This window comes from Catharus ustulatus, chromosome Z (genome assembly GCF_009819885.2).
Source record: "Catharus ustulatus isolate bCatUst1 chromosome Z, bCatUst1.pri.v2, whole genome shotgun sequence".
NCBI lineage: Eukaryota > Metazoa > Chordata > Aves > Passeriformes > Turdidae > Catharus > Catharus ustulatus.
The window spans coordinates 48,830,490-48,849,501 of NC_046262.2; the positions used below are offsets into that span (position 1 = coordinate 48,830,490).

The 19,012-nt window shown below is 43.4% G+C and overlaps 1 protein-coding gene across 5 annotated transcripts in view; it reads right to left on the reverse strand.

The window, feature by feature from the left end:
- MAMDC2 (MAM domain containing 2) overlaps positions 1-19,012 on the reverse strand; it is a 101,659-nt gene that overhangs the window by 25,144 nt on the left and 57,503 nt on the right. For all 5 annotated transcript variants that reach the window (XM_033084853.2, XM_033084854.2, XM_033084855.2 and 2 more), the window contains 3 exons: positions 5,284-5,549; positions 4,499-4,583; positions 2,399-2,536 (listed from right to left, as the gene is read on the reverse strand). In XM_033084853.2, coding sequence (XP_032940744.1) covers positions 2,399-2,536; positions 4,499-4,583; positions 5,284-5,549 — 489 coding nt within the window. The remainder of the gene's footprint in view (positions 1-2,398; positions 2,537-4,498; positions 4,584-5,283; positions 5,550-19,012) is intronic.

Here is a 19,012-nt window from a genome sequence, read left to right on the forward strand (position 1 = left end):
TAATTCCCATATCTTTGCCTGAGAGCCGCTTAATTTCAAAATTATTATAATTTGGAGAGAGAGGGTTTACATTCTCCATTTCAAAGAGAAGTTCCTGCCTTTCTCAGCAGACACCTGTCCTCCAGACTAAAACAGCAACTTTTTGTTCTTTGTCCATATATTAGCCACACCTGATTATAAGCCGCACTTTGGGTTCGGACCAAAATTTTAGTCTAAATGGTGCGGCTTATAAACGTGAAATTTCTGTAATTCTAAAATAGTTTTTTTTGTTCTCTTTGCTCCTATGTGCAACCCAAAATTGTTTGGCTAAGATACCACTGGCAAAATAGTCAGTCTCAGCTCCTTATTTTCTTAAGTCTTTATTATTATTAGAAGCAATATATTTATCCCTATTTGAAACATAATAAACTCTAAACTTTGGGTGCCATTCATAAAAATGGAAAAATGTGCAACAACTGTAAAGTCCCTGCCTCCCAACTGCTTGGTACAGTATTTAGTCTCTCTGAAGTGCAACTTTTACTGAAGCAATCCAAGTAAATGAAGAAGATTATTAGCTATGTGTTATCTCATCTTTTGTACAGTAGTTCATTTATTATTTTAAATTATTTACAAATAGCTTTTAGTCGTTACATATGTGTTCAATGTATCTAGGATTTGATTTATAAATGTCTCATTTTTACTGCATGGACTGGAGTTCTTGTGTAAAGTCCTTAAAGAAGATTTTTGGGAGATGTTAATGAACAGAAAAATGCATTACATATGAGGAGAGTATATTCCCATTATAAATATGAGCCAATATGATCATCAGGATTTTCTAGGGGTTCAGCTTCTAATACTTTGATTTTTTTGGAGCGCTATCTTAATTTAAACAGGACACATCCATATTCACAAACATGGTATGCATTGTAGTTTTTCTTCTGCATTCCCAGAAACACAGAATCAAACTGTATTTGATGAACAAAAAAATGGCTTTTCACAGATAGAAAGCCTGGAGAAGGTTGAAGCATCAGACTGGTGAGGTATTTCAGCATGAACACTGTAAACTCTTCAGTTTGTGCGGCCACCACCACATTAATTAGCACACAGTGGTCTCAGACCTTTAGGTGTCACTTCTTGCTTCACTGAGGTGGAAGGAGGTGAAAGGACTTGCTTGGCTGTGGGTGTCCTCCAGATTTCCCACTGCCAGGGGTTGGTGACTTCAGCAATCCTTGCCTGCAAGGTTGTCAGTATCACTTTTGTTCTGCAGTTGTAGCACATCTCATACCTTAACTACAAACTCCCTGGATGATGCAACTTCACAGCCCAATTCTTGCAAAACGAAGTCTTTTCCGTGACTTTAGGCTTCTCGAGGTCTTCTCAGTAAATGGCCAGCACTGAGGGCTTGGTGTGAAACAGAAATGCTGTGGCTACAAGAAAACACATCCCTCCCAGCTGGGAGCATTTCCTGTTATTTAATAGGCTGATCCACTGTCTGCTGTTGAAGTTGTGGTGAGTTTAAACTTCCATAAAAATTTGACCAGCATTTCAGTGCCAGGGGGTGACACAGAGATGGAGTGACACTCTGTACTCAACTCACACAATTGTGAAATAAATAAAAAGGCACAGCGGCATGAGTTAAGGAAAGAGGATCAGCCCTGCCTTTCATGAGATGTGATTCCCTGCACTGCCACAAGCATCATGCTGTCCAAGACACACAGTGTGCAGCAGCAGCCTGACCATCACCTGGTGTGGTACTTTGTGCAAAGGTGAAGTCATCGCACAACTCTTCTTCACAGCTGAGTAAAAAGCCCTTCCCTGAGCAAGGTGCCCAGAACAAGCATTTCATACAAGGCAAATGCAAAAATTCCAAAAATCCTTCCCAGCATTAGGCTTCTGAGGTGCTGTGCTAATGGCATTGCATTTTACTGAAAGAAGCAAAACTTCTGAACTGTACAGTTTAACCCAAGATTCTCCAAGCATGTTTATTAAAACATGCCTGGAAAACCTTAATTTTCCTACGCAATTTTCTCAATAACCGTTGGAAAGAAAACCCTTGCCAGATGTACAGAGCAGCATTTTACTGTGGCCCATACATTTAGAATACACAGGTTTTTCAGAAATTTTCCAGCTCTCATATCTAAAATTTTATCCTTACCTCTGAGTAAGTCTTTGCTTTTGAACCCTAGCAAAGAGTGTAACAACCTTATTATAAAGCTTACAGGCAACTTTGTGTAAACTTCTACAAAATCCCCCAACCTCTTTCTAATCCCCCTTTTTCCCCATAAATCACTCTTACCATCCCCACCCCAACCCCACAATGGAAAGAACTCACATAATAATAACTCACAGCATGAGAGTCATATATGAATCACAGACTCAGACTTTTCCACTATATTTCTGCTCTACATTTGTTGCTCACCCAGTGCACTGTTAAGTGTGTGGTCTTTGGGCAGGATAGACTGAGAATTCTGAATGTTCCCTCCACCAACAAACCAGTTGACGTTAGGATTCCAGCGGTTCATGTAGCCACAAAGATGGTTTTCTTCAAAGTCACATTCTGCAATGGCAGACAACACCAGCTGAGTCCACACATTCACATATGGCAGAGTAGATAATGCCTGTATTTATAGAACTGGACATAGCATTTAGGGACTCACAATAAGTAGAAGCAAACCTATCCACAATTTTTGATAAATTTTTGATAAAATTTTCATTTCCCACCTCTTTGGACCAATTTGTCTTTTCATCATTTGCCAGAATAGGACTCCTGTAATTTAGAATCAAATAAAGCAGATTTAAATATACCATCTCCTTGTAGTAAATAGTCAAAGCAGAACTTTCACTTGTAAATCAGGGACAGCCAGAAGCAAAGCAGGATAAGTATTGCATAACAGTAATGCAACTTCTTTGTCTCCTTCACAGAGCCAAAGAATTGTGACAACTTTGTTGGACTCCACCAGAGCACTCCAGAAATGTGAAGGTCTCCCAGCCTCCTAGACACTGGAATTTTGGAACTTCATTAGCAGTTTTTAGCAAATGTCACGAGGAAATGGCAGTAAGTGTACAGTAAATTCACGAATACAAGCCGCACTGAGTATAAGCCGCATCTCTGGGTGTTGGCAAATATTTCGGTTTTTGTCCATAAATAAGCCGCACCCGAATATAAGCCGCTCTGTCGTTCGCAGCGAGGACCCGCGTGCAATTAGTAACAGAACCGCGGGAGGGCGGGGTTTACTGGCTGAGCTAAGGCTGTGCAGGCTCGGCCCGCTAGGGGCCGCTGACGGGGCCAGGTGGCCCAGCCCGGTGCTGCCGCTCGGGGCTGGCTGCCGCTGCCATTGGGCTCGGTCACCCCGGGTCGGCGCTGCCCCGCGGTGGCAGGCAGGGACGGAGCTTCCCCCGCTCCTACGGCAGCGGCGGTGGGCAGGGACGGAGCTTTCCCACGCCCGTGGCGCCGGCGGCGGGCGCGGACAAAGCACCCCGCCTCCTCCCCGAGACGCGGCAATGGCGGTGCGCACTTCCCGTCCCCTCCCCGGGCCGCGGCAATGGCTGCGCAGGGCTCCCGTTGGCTCCCGGAGCCGCGGCAATGGCGGCGCCCCCCCCCCCGTCGGCTCCCCGGGCCACGGCAATGGCGGCGCCCCCCCCCCCGTCGGCTCCCCGGGCCGCGGCAATGGCGGCGCAGCCCCCCCGAGCCGCGGCAATGGCGGCGCCCCCCCCCTCATCGGCTCCCCGGGCCGCGGCAATGGCGGCGCCCCCCGCCCCCCCCCCCCCCCCCCTCCCCAGGCCGCGGCAATGGCGGCGCCCCCCCCCCCTCCTCCCCTGGGCTGCAGCAGAGGAGGAAAGAGAGCTCTCCCGCCTCTCTCCCCGCCCCCCGTGCTGCCTGCAGGGAGCCAGGGCAACACGGTAACACTGTAACAATTGCGAAATGCCGGCTTTTACTGGCCGGTGCTTGGCTCGGCACTCTGGCTGGCACGTCTGGGGTTGTAAATGTCAGAAAATTATTAATATATTAGCCGCACCCGACTATTAGCCGCACTTCCAGGTTTCCACCAAAATTTTTGTCAAATTGCTGCGGCTTGTATTCGTGACATTACTGTAAATATATATATCAGCAGAGTTTTTTGTCTGCGGCCTCAAGATGACACGGTAAGGAAGCCATGAGCAGGCAGAGAGCAGAAATAATCTTGCAGCTGTTATGTCTAGTATTTGAAGCAGTGCAAAGCTTTTAAAAAATATAACAGTTGTTCCTGCTTGAACAATAAAGAGATTTGGAATTATATTGTTGTATATAATATGTGTGCGTAAATATATATATCACAGAGACAGGTGAAAAAAACCTACTTACTAGTTTGTGCACTCTTAGCTTAAAAATAATTGGTATTGAATATGACAGTGTACTTTTCAATTAGGAAAAAGCCATTGTCTTTTTTTTAAAACCCAGACCTTCCATCCAGTTTTAAAACTGCCAACAAGGCATTCTTTTCTATGCAGAGAATATGAGGGCTGAGTGGAGAGTACTCACCAATACAATATCCAGAAGTTATTTTGATTTCATAAACTGCTATACTGGTAGATTTATCTTGTCCCATTTCACCTTCCAGTACAAGCTGCACAATATAAACCAAACTGTCAATTTTAGAATTTCATTAGTACTTTGAATACTTAAACAGGATAAACAGGAGGACAAATTAAATGTTTCTTGGGGAACCATCATCCTTACAGTCAGGTGTGCTTCACCAAAAGAGTTGGGCAGAATGCATTAAAGATGGAGCCAGTGCTCTTCTTCAACCACAGAAGACATGCTGTAGGACAGTGAGACAAGGCAAAAAATTCCCACATTTCATTTAAGAGTATGGAATTCCATATTCCTCAGCTGTGGTTGAGCAAGATGTTTTGTGAGTGATGCAACATGATGGCTTCTGGGTGGAAATACTCTTCTGTCAGCATTTGACTCCCTCCAGAAAGGCAGAGGGCAGGAATAAGTGAGCGCAGCTGCAGACCCAGGAGTATCTGCCACGGGACACCAGCAGCTCTGCTGGGATACCAGGAGATCCAGGAGGATCCAGGATACCAGGAGGCATCCTCACAGCAGGGCTCAGCTGGCCATGTGTCCCTGTGATCTGCTCCACACCCTGAGCTGCTTGTGGGTGCTGGGGGCAGAGGGCTCAGCTGACTTGTGCTGCCAGCCTCAGGAGTGAAAGCCAAGAATGGGGCTGAAAATAAGTTTGCATATATTAAAAAAAAGAAGTTTGTGCAGCCCTACAGATGCACCAGAAAGCCTGTGGCATCTTCTAGAACTGGTCTTACCTTATACTTCTTTGTGCTGTTGGTTAAGTCTAAGCTAGCTATGAGCCAGCTGTCTGATGGCTCCTTGGCTGACCACAGCAAACGATCAAAGCTCTCTCCCTCCTGCCTCAGGTACAGGTTGAGCCTGGTAGGATCAGGTGAGGTGTCTGAAGTTGTTGCTATCTGATAGATCAGTCTGACACAGCTCCATTCCTCGGAATACAGGTCAGGGCTGGACAGCACTGCTTTCTCACCCTCGTAAGAGGTATCCACAGAAATGTAATGTCCTGGGAACAGACACATCAGAATAATAACTGTCAGAGACTTTGCTTTTGCATCCCTGGAAAAAGTACTAATTAAGGAAGGAATGGTATAGTTCTGAGACTAGGTCAGGAGGCTGAGACCTCCACTCATTTGATATACTCCACTCCACTTTTGATATCCTACTGTACTCACACAAGCAACTTCGTGTGTCTCCCACCATTGTAAAACACAATTTTAAAATTACTGGAAATTTTGAGACAAGATATTTTATCAGTGTAAAGCAGTTTATTAAGTAGTACACTTTGGAACTGATAGCTGTAGATAGACAATATTATTGCCAAGACAATTTGCACACACAGAAATATTTTGCAGGAATATTTAGTTGTTTCATAGGTCAAAACTTTTTATTTTCATGTACATTTAAAAACAATAAGTAAAATAAGACATTGCAGCTAAAAACTCCCAAAGCACTTCTGGTTTCAAAGAATAAAACTAGAAAGACACTTCTAAGTAGTAAAATTAATATGTTCAAGTCTGCTGATGCAAAAAACTGTGAAATGTAAAGCAGCATTTAAACATATCAGCAGTTCAAAATTATTATAAAATTACTCTCTGGGTCAAAATCTAAAACAGCCTTCTATATAAAAATGAAAGGGCGCAATGACAAGCTTGAAGTGCATGAGGAGGTAAAAAAAGTGCAGAAGAACCAATTTGTAGAAAAATGAGGCAACAGTAAATAGATTACAGTGAAGCATAAGGATGTAGATCCTGGAGGCTCTACTAAGACATCAAAACCAAGATCAGAAGAGTAAAATGGATTACAGGAATCACAGAAATCTGAAATGCAATGTCAGAAACAAATTACACAAAAAATTTTAAAAAAACCCAAAAAACCCCCAAAAAACCCTTTTAAAAACCCAAAACACCACAAACCAAACCAGTAAGACAAACCAGGACACCCATGTCTGGAACGCTGTTTCACGGACTATTAGGAAAATGATCCTTCTAACTCAGTGTCAATGCATATTAGACAAATCCCCTTTCTGATACTAATTCTCATCACCCGAGCTGCAAGTGTGAGTTAAAAGTGCTGCCAGGGCCTGTGTCAAATTAGCCTTTTACCCAGCAGCACATCACACTTTCCAGAGAATATACTTCTTTAATCTCATCTCATTTGACCAGAGAGCTTGTCAGTTTCCATGCATTGGTAATACTTGGATAACTTAGAAATGGCAGCAGTCACACGGATGTGTGACTTACACAAAAATGCCCTCCCAAATCCTGCCTGAACCCTCCCACTCTACCAAGACACCCTGGGGTTGCTTCCCAGAAGCTCCCTTTTTGCCTTTTCAAAAGTACTCTCTCAATGGAAAAAAAATCATCTGCATGGAGGGTCACCACCTCCTCAAGGCAAAGCACAGGTATTGATCTGCTTTATGAGGTCCCCAAAGTCCCCTCCCACGGACCCCCAGGAAGATGCCAGGAGCAGTCAATCACTCTGACAGCATCTGATTCTTTGGGAACTGCATGTTACAGCATCCCCCTGCATCTGCTCCCTTTCCCACCTGCAGACACAGTGCCCAGCAAGCCATTTGTACTGCACATTTTGTTTAACTGAGGTAACACAAATGATTGCTAGGAGAAGCTGCAGCCCTAAGCAGGGTAAGGGCTGTGCAGATACAGAAAAGCTGAAAAGCTGTGTTCTCTTTCCCTTTTTAGGGAATGGAATTTTTTTTTTTGCCTCTTATCATTATTTCTCTTTGTATCTACTGTCTGGTTTTAGTCTGCTGGGGAAAGATACAAAATCACTGGTTAAGTACAAGCAAATTGTTACTGCAGCAGTATTTGAAAGAAAAATAAACACAGGACTAAATATTTAAAAATAGGCATCTAATGTGTGTGCCAAATACTTAGTCTGCCACTACTCAACATGGGAGTCCATAGTATCCACTTTCACGCATTTATCCAGTTAGTTCACACAAGTTAGCACAGACAGCATTTATTTCCTGGCATATGCCTGCCCAAGGTATTCATGTTCATTCACAGGAGGGTGGAGGGAGATCATCAAGACTCCACCAGAAGTCAAATGCTTCTTGCACATCTGGTTTTAATTAATGTAATTGATAATATCCAGCCAGATGAAGAATCTATGTTTTCAGGCTAGCCTGAATTTGGATCATTTTACTTACAAAGAAACCTACAATTCAGAATCCATGCCTGGCAATTTCAGTTTAGATTTCAGCCCTGTTTTTGTCTGTACTTCAAGAGAAACCCCACAGAAAATAGATCCTTCTTATAATAGTAAGCTTCTTTTTTTTTTTTTTTTTTTTTCAGAAATACATTAGCATTGACATAGGAAAATACATTCACATGAAGACCTCAAATTGCCAGCTATGAAGCTTAAATGGCTGCCAGGTTTTAAAACTTAATTATATGTAGACTAAGGTTTCTTCTACAAAAATACTAATTTAAAAGAAAACCTCTTATAATTTACAATTGGGATGATTATGTGAGTGTAAATTTGACTCTGCTGTCTGTGTGTTGTGCACTTGCTCCCACTTTGTCTGATTCACCACAGGTATGCGAACAAAGATCATGAACTCCCTTTTTAACTGGGGGTGGAGGTTGGTTGCTTTTTCTAAAAAGATTAATTTTACATATTCATTAACTCTCCAGAAACAGAGTGCTCTCACTCCCAACCTAATAATTTTAGCTTCTTTTGAAAATTTAAATGCATAATTGGCTCCACTGTAATCAATGTGAGCTTTATGTGAAAGTTTAAATGCTTTGCTAATCAGGATCAGGGAGCGTGGCACTTGGCAGTACCAAGCACAGAAAATGCCAACGTTAAGTTTCTTCCAGATGAATGCCAGCATTGACTAAATGGCCTTTACCCTAAACTGTGCTTCAGTGACAGCAATCAGTGCCACTGATGCAGAGAGGAAGGGCTCACAATGCAGACCTCATGGACTGACACAGAGCAATTGTGAGAGCAAAGCGAGGCGAAGGGGGTGTTCCTTGGACCAAAGAAGCCAACAACTTTCCACACTTGTTTGTGGGAGTAATAGAAGGCTGTTTTCCAGTCTATAGAGAATTTGATGAATGCACAGTAATGGAGCCTCTCAAAGATGTAACATGCAGCTCCATTTTGCAGCGAAGCTGCAATCTTCCTGCAAATGCCCAATAGAGTTAATCTATAGCAGTTATTTAGGAGTTATCAAGAGAGGGCTACTCTTCAAAATCACAGGAAGACAGATGAGGCAAGTCACAAAACACTAAGAAAAGCTTGATGACACAGAAACACAAGCATGAGATTCCAGCAATTACTTGCTCAGGGGGTAGATGCAGCCCTAAGCAGTGTAAGAGACTGTGCAAATACAGGAAACCTGAACTTTTTCATTTTGTGACTGACATGACTTCTTGAGTATCATGAAGAGTGGCCTGGCAACGATACAGTCAATTCCCTCAGGACTCTGGGATGCGTCTCATCAGGTCCCATAGACTTATGAATGCTCAGGTTCCTCAGGTGGTCACAAACATGAGTCTCTCTGAGGCATGTGGCTCCACCAGCCACATTTTACAGGCCATTCACTCCACAGCTGTGGGGAAGAGAGGCTGCCAGGGAGGGTTGAGGCAAAAATATTTTGAGCACCTCAGCCTTCTCCTCATCCTAGTTACCAGCTTGACAGCCTTGCTTATCAAGGGAGTAAATGCTTTCTTTGACCTTCCTTTTCTGGTTGACACACCTGTAGAAGCTCTTCATTTTGTTCTTTGTGACCTTTGTGAAGTTCAGCTCCAGCTTTGCCTTTGCCCTCCTCACCCTACACAATTGGGCTGTGACCCTATAATCTTCCTTGGATACTTGTCCTTCCTTCCACTGACTGTGGATTTCGTTCTTGCCCTTTAGTTTGACCAGTAGGTCTTGACTAACCCATGCCAATCTTTTGCCTTCCTTGCCTGAATTTTCCTACTTTTGCTAGTTCTTGTGCTCTATGAAAAGCATCTTATATCCCTTGTCCCTCAGAGAAGAAGGTCCTACTGACTATATTCTTTATGACCTGGAATTTTGCTTTCCTAAAATTCATGATGGCACAAATCAACTTGTGTTGGCAGCCCACAGGTCCAGTATCACATCCCTTCTGGCAGGGTTGTCTGTAACCTGGCTGCAGAAGTTATCATAACTCCATGCCCTACCAGAGTTTCCTGGACCACTCACCGTGTTACTTGCCCAGCACTGAAGGGCCCTGGCCACACAAGAGCCTGCAGGCACATGCCAGCCATGAGGTTCTCTTTGCTGTCTTGCTGTCTCATTCTTACCCACAAGGCTTTCAACCTGCTCATGCCTATTCTTCAGTTTCACACTCAATCCTCCTCCTGATAATAGAGGGTAACCATTCCACCCATACTTTTCCTGAACAGCCTGTAGCCATCCATAGGGGCAATCCAGTCATGGGATTTGTATCACCAAGTTTCAACAAGTAATGGCAAAGAGGTTATAACTTCACAGCAGCACAGTGGCTTCCTCCTCCTCCTGTTTGTTGCCCACACAGTGTGTACTTCTGCAAAGGCACCTCAGCTGAGCAGTCACCTCATGCAGCCCTCTTGGAGGAATACCCTCTAATTTCACTGAGATATTTCACTGGTGTTTCTTGGCTTCTGTTACCTGAGGAGCCTCTGGCTTGTCTCCATAAGACATCAAATGTGGTCCAGTGTGGCCAGCACATCTCAGATCCACTGGCTGAGTGCTTTCACCTGCACCCTGTCCCTTTAACCTTGGTACGTCATCCCACAGTTTGTCAAGGGCAAGCCTTCTCTAACACATCTGTTTTAAAACTCTGTCACTGAGCCCTGCTAGCTCCTGAGCAAAGACAAGCTTCTGCAGACATGACAAAAGCCAGGGATCGCTGACTACCTTTGACTGCCAGCAGCCAGCAGATGCCTGGTGAAGGCAAACACCTACAGCCAGGACAAGATATGAGAGAAAGGAGACTCAGATATGTTTCCCTGATCACTCTCTCACTACTCAGGCTAGTGAGTAATGCACTTTTTACATGATGATATTTTACCTGCCATTTAACTTGACTGTCTTCTGCTTGACAGCTGAATCAAACTTTTCAGGACTGAGCACGCATTCATTTTACATTTCCTCCATGTCCAAGAAAAACATTGAGCCCAGGGGGAATTAGGACACTATTTCAAGCCTCTCCCTCCTCAATGCAACTATGCACTGTGGCAGCAAGACTGATGAAACGAGATCTTTAAAGTTCTCCTTTATCAATGTCTGTCATCTTTCTAGCCTAATAAGCAGTTCTGCACTCTTAATTCTCTCAATTACAGCTTCTCTCAATTACAGTTGATGATGCATTAACACCATGAGTCATTCAACCAAGTTTTCCAAAAATATATATGTAAAGGTGGGCATCAGTAGATCAGCCAGCAGTGGTTATATCAATGGCTAAGGAATAAGGGCTGCTGAAATTGCTTTCTCTGTAAATAGCACAAACAGGATAAAAAGCCAGATGCTGGCTAATAAACTAAAACAAATTGAATAGAAAAATGGAAAAAAAACCCCAAACAACCACTGAGATAAATAAAATTACCAGTTAGTTTTTCAATGATACATTTCCTCTGTAAAAATTTGGAAGGGTAACCACAGACTTGTTCTGGCTATTTATGGAGTTTATGTCTGACACAGCTGTTCACTTAGTTCAGCCACAGTACAGCTTTATAAGAAAAACTGAATATAAGCAGCAAGCTCCAAGAGAAACAATAATAAGGAATTATGAAGCAGAAAAATTTTGAAAATTTACATTTTATTAGGTACTTATTTATACTGAAAAATGGCAAGAAATGTCTAACACTTGCAAGTCCTGTTTTGATTTTCTCTGTATTTGCCATACAGAAACAGGAAAGAATGTTACCAGGGCTCCTTAGGACAAAAGTTGCCTTCTGTGGAATCTCAGAACCTTGATTTTGGGTCTTGGCTTTAGTTTTGGGATTCCTTTCTATATTTTATTGATTAAAAAAAAAAAAAAAAGGTTGACAAGCAGTACATTTCTGAGACTTATGAAGTCTTTTTACATCTCCAGAAAAAGTTAGTTGGAAATATTAACAATAAAGTCTGAGGGACAAAATTTTGCAAATTAATTTTGCACATGGAGGCCCCATGCCTTCTACCCCAGCTGGATCCTACAGGTAAGAAAACAAAGCAACAGTGTGATGAATAACCCAAAATGTTATTTTATTCCACATCTATCTGGGAAACACAGGGTCAGCAGGTGCTGGGTCTTTTTAAAGCCAGGGCTGTCCAAGCAGAGCTCTTTCGCCTCCAAGTTCTGTCTCAAGCCAGAGGTCCCCCTTCAAGGCTTTTTGTTTCTTTCCTGCCTTCAGAGTGGGTTGCTTTGGGCAGGTTTGCAGACTCACAGCAGCAGCAACCCGAGAAGCTGCATTTCACAACCAAAACCTGTTTCCAGGTGAATTTTGCAGTGTGGGGCTAGGGCCAGAGAGGCTGAAGGATGTTGTTTTCAGTGCTTGGGGAGATGATTTCTTCCCCACAACATACCCATGGCTCAGGAACAGCAGCACCAGCACCGGTGGAGTTGAACAGGAGGCAGCAAGACCACAGCACCAACACCAATGGACCCGAGGCTGACACCGTGGGGATGGAGTGTCCCAGCTACACCAGCAGTTCTGCCACCAGAACTGTTTTCTAAGCTCCTGCCTTCCCAGGAGCTGTTTCTTGTCTCTTTCTCTCTTTGTCCCCATACAGCATAGGCACCTGAGGAGGGCACCAGGTTGGGGGGGGTGGTCACTCTCCCATTTTGAGTTTATTGCTCCCCAGGAGTCAGTGAGATTACAGCACCTTTGAAACTAGTTGACTATCTGTGTTAATTTTTGCCTGTTGCTATTTCATTTTGTTAGTAAACTGTTATTTTCTTCAGGTATATCTACCCATATTTGTTTCTCCACATTGGTGGAAAGAGATTGGTGAAAACTATAAGAGTAAATAACTGATTTCAGAGTGTCCACTAATAAAATTGTCTTAAAAGAAGACAGACAGTGATCTGCTTTCACCAGAGCTGGTGTTTAATCCATTCCCTTGGCTCTTGGGAGAATTCCAGCAGCAGTTTCTCCCACGGACAGATGGATGCACTCACAACACACGCAGGGCTCAGTGGAAAAGCCTGGCCTACGTTAATGAATGTAGAGACTCAGTCCCAAAACATTTAGGGTGGTGCCATGATTAAATCTACTTGATGCTGCAGGGTATAACTGGTGTTTTCATTCCCATCAAGCCAAAGATAATTTTATTTCTGGTAATCTGCTAGATTACCACCAGACAACCTATATGGTATATCCTGGGACTAAGCAGTGTTGCCATCACTGACAAAACATCCTCTTCTTTAAACCTCCTTTTCTCCTCCATGGTTTCATAAAAGTAGCTCTTTGAGAATAGCTGAGGGATGGAGAAGCAGGAGGTGGGTGTTTGTGTTTGTTGTCTGCAGTGACTGACATGCATTGCTATTGTCAAGGTTTTTCCTTCTCTTCTGTGTCTACAGAAGCAGCAGCAGTTTCAAGCCTAAAGCTGTTGCTTCTTTGCAGAAAAAGCCTGTGGTCCTACCTGGCCACTGCTGGCTGCCCTTCCAGGAAGGGAGGGAACCTGAATACCCCACTAGATCTGCCCCTGTACTAGTCATCTTCCTCAGGGTTTCCAGGTAACTCTCACAAAGCTGAGTAGTATTTATTAAAAAACAAAGAATTTTTTAGAAAAGCATGCCCTCGTGTGATGAACATCCATGCAGTTCACTCAGGTAGTCACCCACCTTCCTTTGGCCAAATGGACAAACCCAACAACAGGATTTCCTCCAGCAGCTTTCTCTCCAGCTCACCTTACGTTATGAACTGAGTCTCCCTGCAGGAACTGAGATTAATGATTTGATCTTTTTCTTGCCACTTCACCAAACAGGTCAGAGAACTCCTGTTTGCCAGCCCTGGGCATAAATCTTCCAAGGCTCCTTTCCCAAAGGATGGCTTTATGAATTAACTACCAGCTCCACCTCCTGTCCTGGCCTTTGCTTCCCCAGGAAGTTCAGAAATACAGCTGCTAGCAAGTCTGTCAAAACTAATACAATTAGCCCTGAAACACTCCGTGACTGTAGCATCTGCTTGCAGCTACTACCACCCTGGAAAAGTCTTCCAGCCTCCATCCATCAGCTTGCCTGTGAAGGTCTGGCAAGGGTCCAGCCTGAGCTGATGTCTTCTGTTTCTGATTTTTTTTTTTATCTGGGGATGCTTCCTCTCCTTGTTCTCCTTCAAATCCCAAGGTCCTTACACCATGCACCAGATCTCCTGTTTGTCCCGAGCCACAAGCATGTGGGTTTTTTTCCTTTCACAATGACCTCAGTAATTTTTATCCACTTTCCAATTTTGTTTATGTTGTTCCAACCAACCTGTCAGTGTCAGTATTCTGCTGTTCACACCACTCTCGTTTTCATGCTACTCATTACATAATTTTGACAAGTTTTCATCTACTGACACAAAGGCTACCAAGTTTTTGTTGGGTATCTCTGATTTTCCCTGGAACAGCTCTTTCCAAAAGACGTCTTCATGACTTCTGTTAGCTGGTATACATCAACAGAACATGGGTAATATTTGGGGACACAAGATTCTCTGCTGTGTATTTCTGGATGGGAAATAATTGAAAAAAGTATTTTTCTTTATTCTCTGGCATCCTAAATGAATTTCTGTTGCTCCCAGTGCACAGGAAATATTAACAATAAAAAGTAGATAAAAAGCACAAATTATCAGGCATCTATTTGTTCACAGTTCTCATCTCTTTCATTACTAGCTCTATTTCTTTGCTAAATCATATTTCCACCAATATCAAGCACACAGGGGAATGCACTGTGACATCTCTTCCAGCACAGCTGCTTGCCCTGGTGGAGTGCATTTCTCCTTCAGCAGAAAAATACAAAATTTCACTCCTTTGCATTATACTGTCTATTTACTTTGCTCATTGCTCCTTTTATTTTCTTACACAGGTGCACGTGGTGTGATGTAGTGCAGTATGCAGGTAATATACTCTGTATTGTTTGCACAAAATGTGCTCTTTGATATCAGCACACCTCAGCCTGGCCAACGGAAACCTGTCCACCATAGTCCACACAGTTTTCGTGGCACATCTTTGAAGAAAAAGCTATCAAATCTGCAATTGACATCAAACTGTAGGCCAGCACCCCACCGGGAGACAACACAAGGAATTTAGTGAGCCAGACCATGAAACAAGGGACTTCTTGCTGTGTTTTAAAAGAGGGCATTTATGAGGCCACGCTTTTCTTTGGATGAGAGTGACAAGAACAGCCATGGGTAGTAAGAGTTTAAGAAAGAGAAGAAAGAGATACTCTAGCCCAATCAACCCTGTTTTGATTTCTGTATGTCTGGATTTCTATCATCTGGAAGACCAGGATTTTGTATGTCAAAAGTAAAGATTTCTTGGTTGAGTACTGTCTTTGGAGTACTGCAAAGGGGTTAAACTAAAAGCCTGTGGTGCTCACCATCTAAGCTAAACTCTGAAGCAATCCTGGACTTAGGGAAGCAAGGACACTCTGGTCACAGGAAACTGGCCCTGGGAGGGAGAGGAGGAAGCTTTGGAGTTGGCACGAGCAGGGAACACAAGTCTGCCCATCACCACTTGGCTTTCATGGATGACAGAGTAGGGTCACAGCATGCATAGGAGGTCTTGGACCAGGTTTTCCCTTGGGGAAATAAAAATCCTCAACTGCTGAGTGCATTTGCACTGGAGTGCATTTGCAAACCATGTGGATACACTAAATGCAAGATTATAAAAGCTAAACTTTTCTACTGCCTGGATCTGCTCTCTTGGCATCTGCCAAATCACTTGGCCGACTGTATTACTCTGGAAAAGTGCTCATCTGCCTCAACACTTGTCAGTCTGTCCCAGCTACATCAGATCAACTAAAATGTAATCTTTGTCCACAAGTCTTATCTCTCCAAGGGAAACTACAGCTCTGCTTGGTTGTAGAAATTACATTTATTCTGATACTCAGCTAGGCCTATGCAGATGGGAAAAAATACTTGAAATATATATATATATACATACATATATATTTGTATTTATATATATATATATCTATTTGGTTTCACTGGCATCAGAAGTTGAACTCCCATGAGTTCAGCTTCCTTCTTTGCATAAGCTTAATGGCTTCATACTCTTTTTTAATACCAGCATCATTGGGATAACTGGCAGGCTCATGGTGGACTGATCAATGAACTCACATCATAAAATGCAAACAGAACTGCGGACATGTGAGCCACATATTTATACACATGAGCTGAAACAGCTGGCTATAGAAAGAGCTTACAGTTGAGCTTATCAGATCCTGATGAGTGCTGGCAGTGACCTGGTCACAGGTCACCTAAGGGGCCTAGCCTAGCCACACCATCAGTTTCCAAACACTGCTGAAGATCATTGTCTTGTTATGAGTTTGTCACTGGCTGCTGCTGAGCACCCCTTAGCTCCTGCTCTACTCATTCAATAGCCACTCTTGAGTAATCAACCCTAAGCAAGAAAGCACCTGCAGTGACTCATCTTCTGCCCCAGCAAGCTTCACCCTGGACCAGCCCCATGCAATGGTGAAGATCCAACATGCAGCATCACAAAACCTTCAGTCAAGGAGCACATCTATTGATGTTGAATATCACAAACACCAGGCCCATGGCTAACATTTCAAGGAGTTCTGCACAATTGCTTCCATCAATCAGCTATTTCAAAGATTGGCTTCATTTTTTTAGGGATGCTTCTAGGCTCACAGTTCTGTGCACCATTCCTGCCTGGCAGGGGCTGGTAGCAACTGAGGGTGTGTAAAAGATATACAGACAGAACTGAGCCAAAATCTGCAAAACTGGAGGAGGGTTTATCAAAACAGTCCCAAGATACATAACTGCAATCTGTAGAACATCTCACACGGACATTGGTGAATTTACTGATGGTCTCAATATCCATAAAATTCACAAAGTACTTTACAGGATACTCTGGGCCCCTCTGGGGAGGGATTGATGCCCTAGGATTCTCTCCCCTGTCCCTGAGTAGTTGCAGTCCCTAGAACCACTGGAAGGAGATTCAGTCATGGAGGTTTGGCTCCAAGCAGGATAAATGAACTATCACAAAATTAGTTAGGATCACTTGGTATCAAAAGCAAAGACAGCTCCTTGTGCATACTCTGATATAAGGAACAGAAAGAGATAGATGCCGGTGCATGGTATGAATGTTTAGTCATTTAGGAGATTCAGGAAGCAGCATTTGGCTTTCTGTGGTGTATCTAATTGCTTATTGTAAGCAACTGAGTTTTGATATATTTTAGCTTCCCTTGGTTTTATTTTAATTAAAATAGCTAGTCAAGTCCTTCTTTGTCCAGCCCAGTGAACCACCTAACACATCTGAATTCACCTCAGGCCATTGGATGTCACCAGGCACAGGGCTCTGCCAGCTGTCTGTCCCTGTCCAGTCTTCACACATCTGTCACATCGTGGTGGCCTCTCTGCTATCCCCTCACTAGGCAACAGTCAGCAAATTAATTCCTTCAGGCATCCCCTTCAAATGCTCCCCAGCTGCCCTGGGACATTTGTCATCACAGATGCTAAGACTTTATCTGTAACACAAGCCTCAAATATTTCCATTTTCTTTTCTAGATTAATTTTCAACTAAAAAGCTCATGAGAATGTTGGTGAATTTCAGCACTTTCTGCAAAGTCATTCCAGTGAATATCTAGTATTTTCCTCAGGCAATTGCTCACAAAGGAATTCAGCATATCCCACTTCAGTTGTAAGACACATTTATTGAGACTGAAGTAACACCTGAGATTTACATGAGTAATTGAAAAAACTCTATCAATCTGACCCTGCCAGTTCATGAGGCTGTTTTCTTCAAGTTGTCCTCACTGACTCCTGTTTCACAGTCAAAGTAAAAGCTTGTCAGAACCTTCCAAAGTCATTGAGTTTGTAGCCTCTCATTAGATATTTTTTATTGCTATATTATTATTATTCCCCCTAATGGATCACTAAGGGTATTAGGCTTTATTCTAATTATTTTATATCCTAAAAGAGAGTCTTACCTAGAGAGGAGGATACTGAGGGGGCCTTATTGTGCTCTTCAACATCCTCACAAGAGGAAGCGGAAGGGTAGACACTGATCTCTGCACTCTTGAGACTGTGAGAGGACTCAAGAAAACAGCAGGAAGCTGAGTCAGGGGAGGTTTAGGTTGGATATCAGCAATAGGTTCTTCCCCCAGAGGGTGGCTGGGCCCTGGAACACGATCCCCAGGAAAGTGATCACAGCACCAAGCCTGACAGAGTTCCAGAAGAGTTTGGACAATGCTCTCAGGCACAGGGTGTGACTCTTGGGACATCCTGAGCAGGGCCACAAGTTGGATTTGATGATCCTCATGGGCCCCTTTCAACTCAGCATATTTTTTGATTCTGTGATCCTAGGGCGGTCAAACAGACATCAATGAACTTTATGTAGATCCATAAAACACTATTTAAATTAACTTAAACTTGGTGTGCTAAACCTCATTGGGCACTTAACACTATCCCAAAGGAGTAGTTCTCTTGCAAATGTGCACCCTACATTTGAGTGTTGCTCACAATGCAATTAAAGAACCCCAAAATGTGCCATAAGATCTGACCTCACCTCGTCCCAGCTGCTGTCAGTACCCAAGAGTAGCCTCAGATGGATGCTGAGCTATGAATGAAGTGTAGAATTAGCACACTGTGACAGTACCTTTGTGTTGCCTCCCAGTTCCTGCTGCCATTTTTCAGTGTGGAGGCCTGCCTGTGCTGGTTGTGGTATCAACTGTATGAACACACAAGCCTAACTAACAGCATGTGCCTCACATTTGTTCTGAACGAAAACAAACTGTGCAGAAAATAAACCCTGCAGAAATAACTTTGCTCTATCTGCCAACCTTTGTGTGGTCCTTCTAAAAACAGTCCTTAGTCCATGTTTTCTGAGAATGCATTTAGTGTCATATTTGCCATAAAGTATACTCAGAAGTTGAGACAAGACAAATGCTGGAATGCTCGAAGGCGTTACCAAAGTTCATACAGCATCAACAAACACATTCAGTGCCAATCCCAACACATGTTCTCTGCGTCTGCAGCTTCCCCAGGAAGAGCGAATTCTCTGTTGCAAAAGTATTTTCTGCAAACACGCGTCCCTTGAGGGGAAATGGGAGCCAGGAGCTCGTGCTGGGCGCATGAGAGCACTCCCATACTCCGCTCACAGTGCCGACAGGCATGCTGGCATGTCTGGCTGACACTGGCACTGACTCACTGCTTTGTGTCTAGTGAAACAACTCCAGAAAGAGACTTTCAAGCCTGTCCCTGCAGCTGGTCCCACCAGTTTTGCCTGTTACCCTGCAGAGTCAGAAACTTCTGCTGCTTGCAGAGAAAGCTCATTGTTTACTGA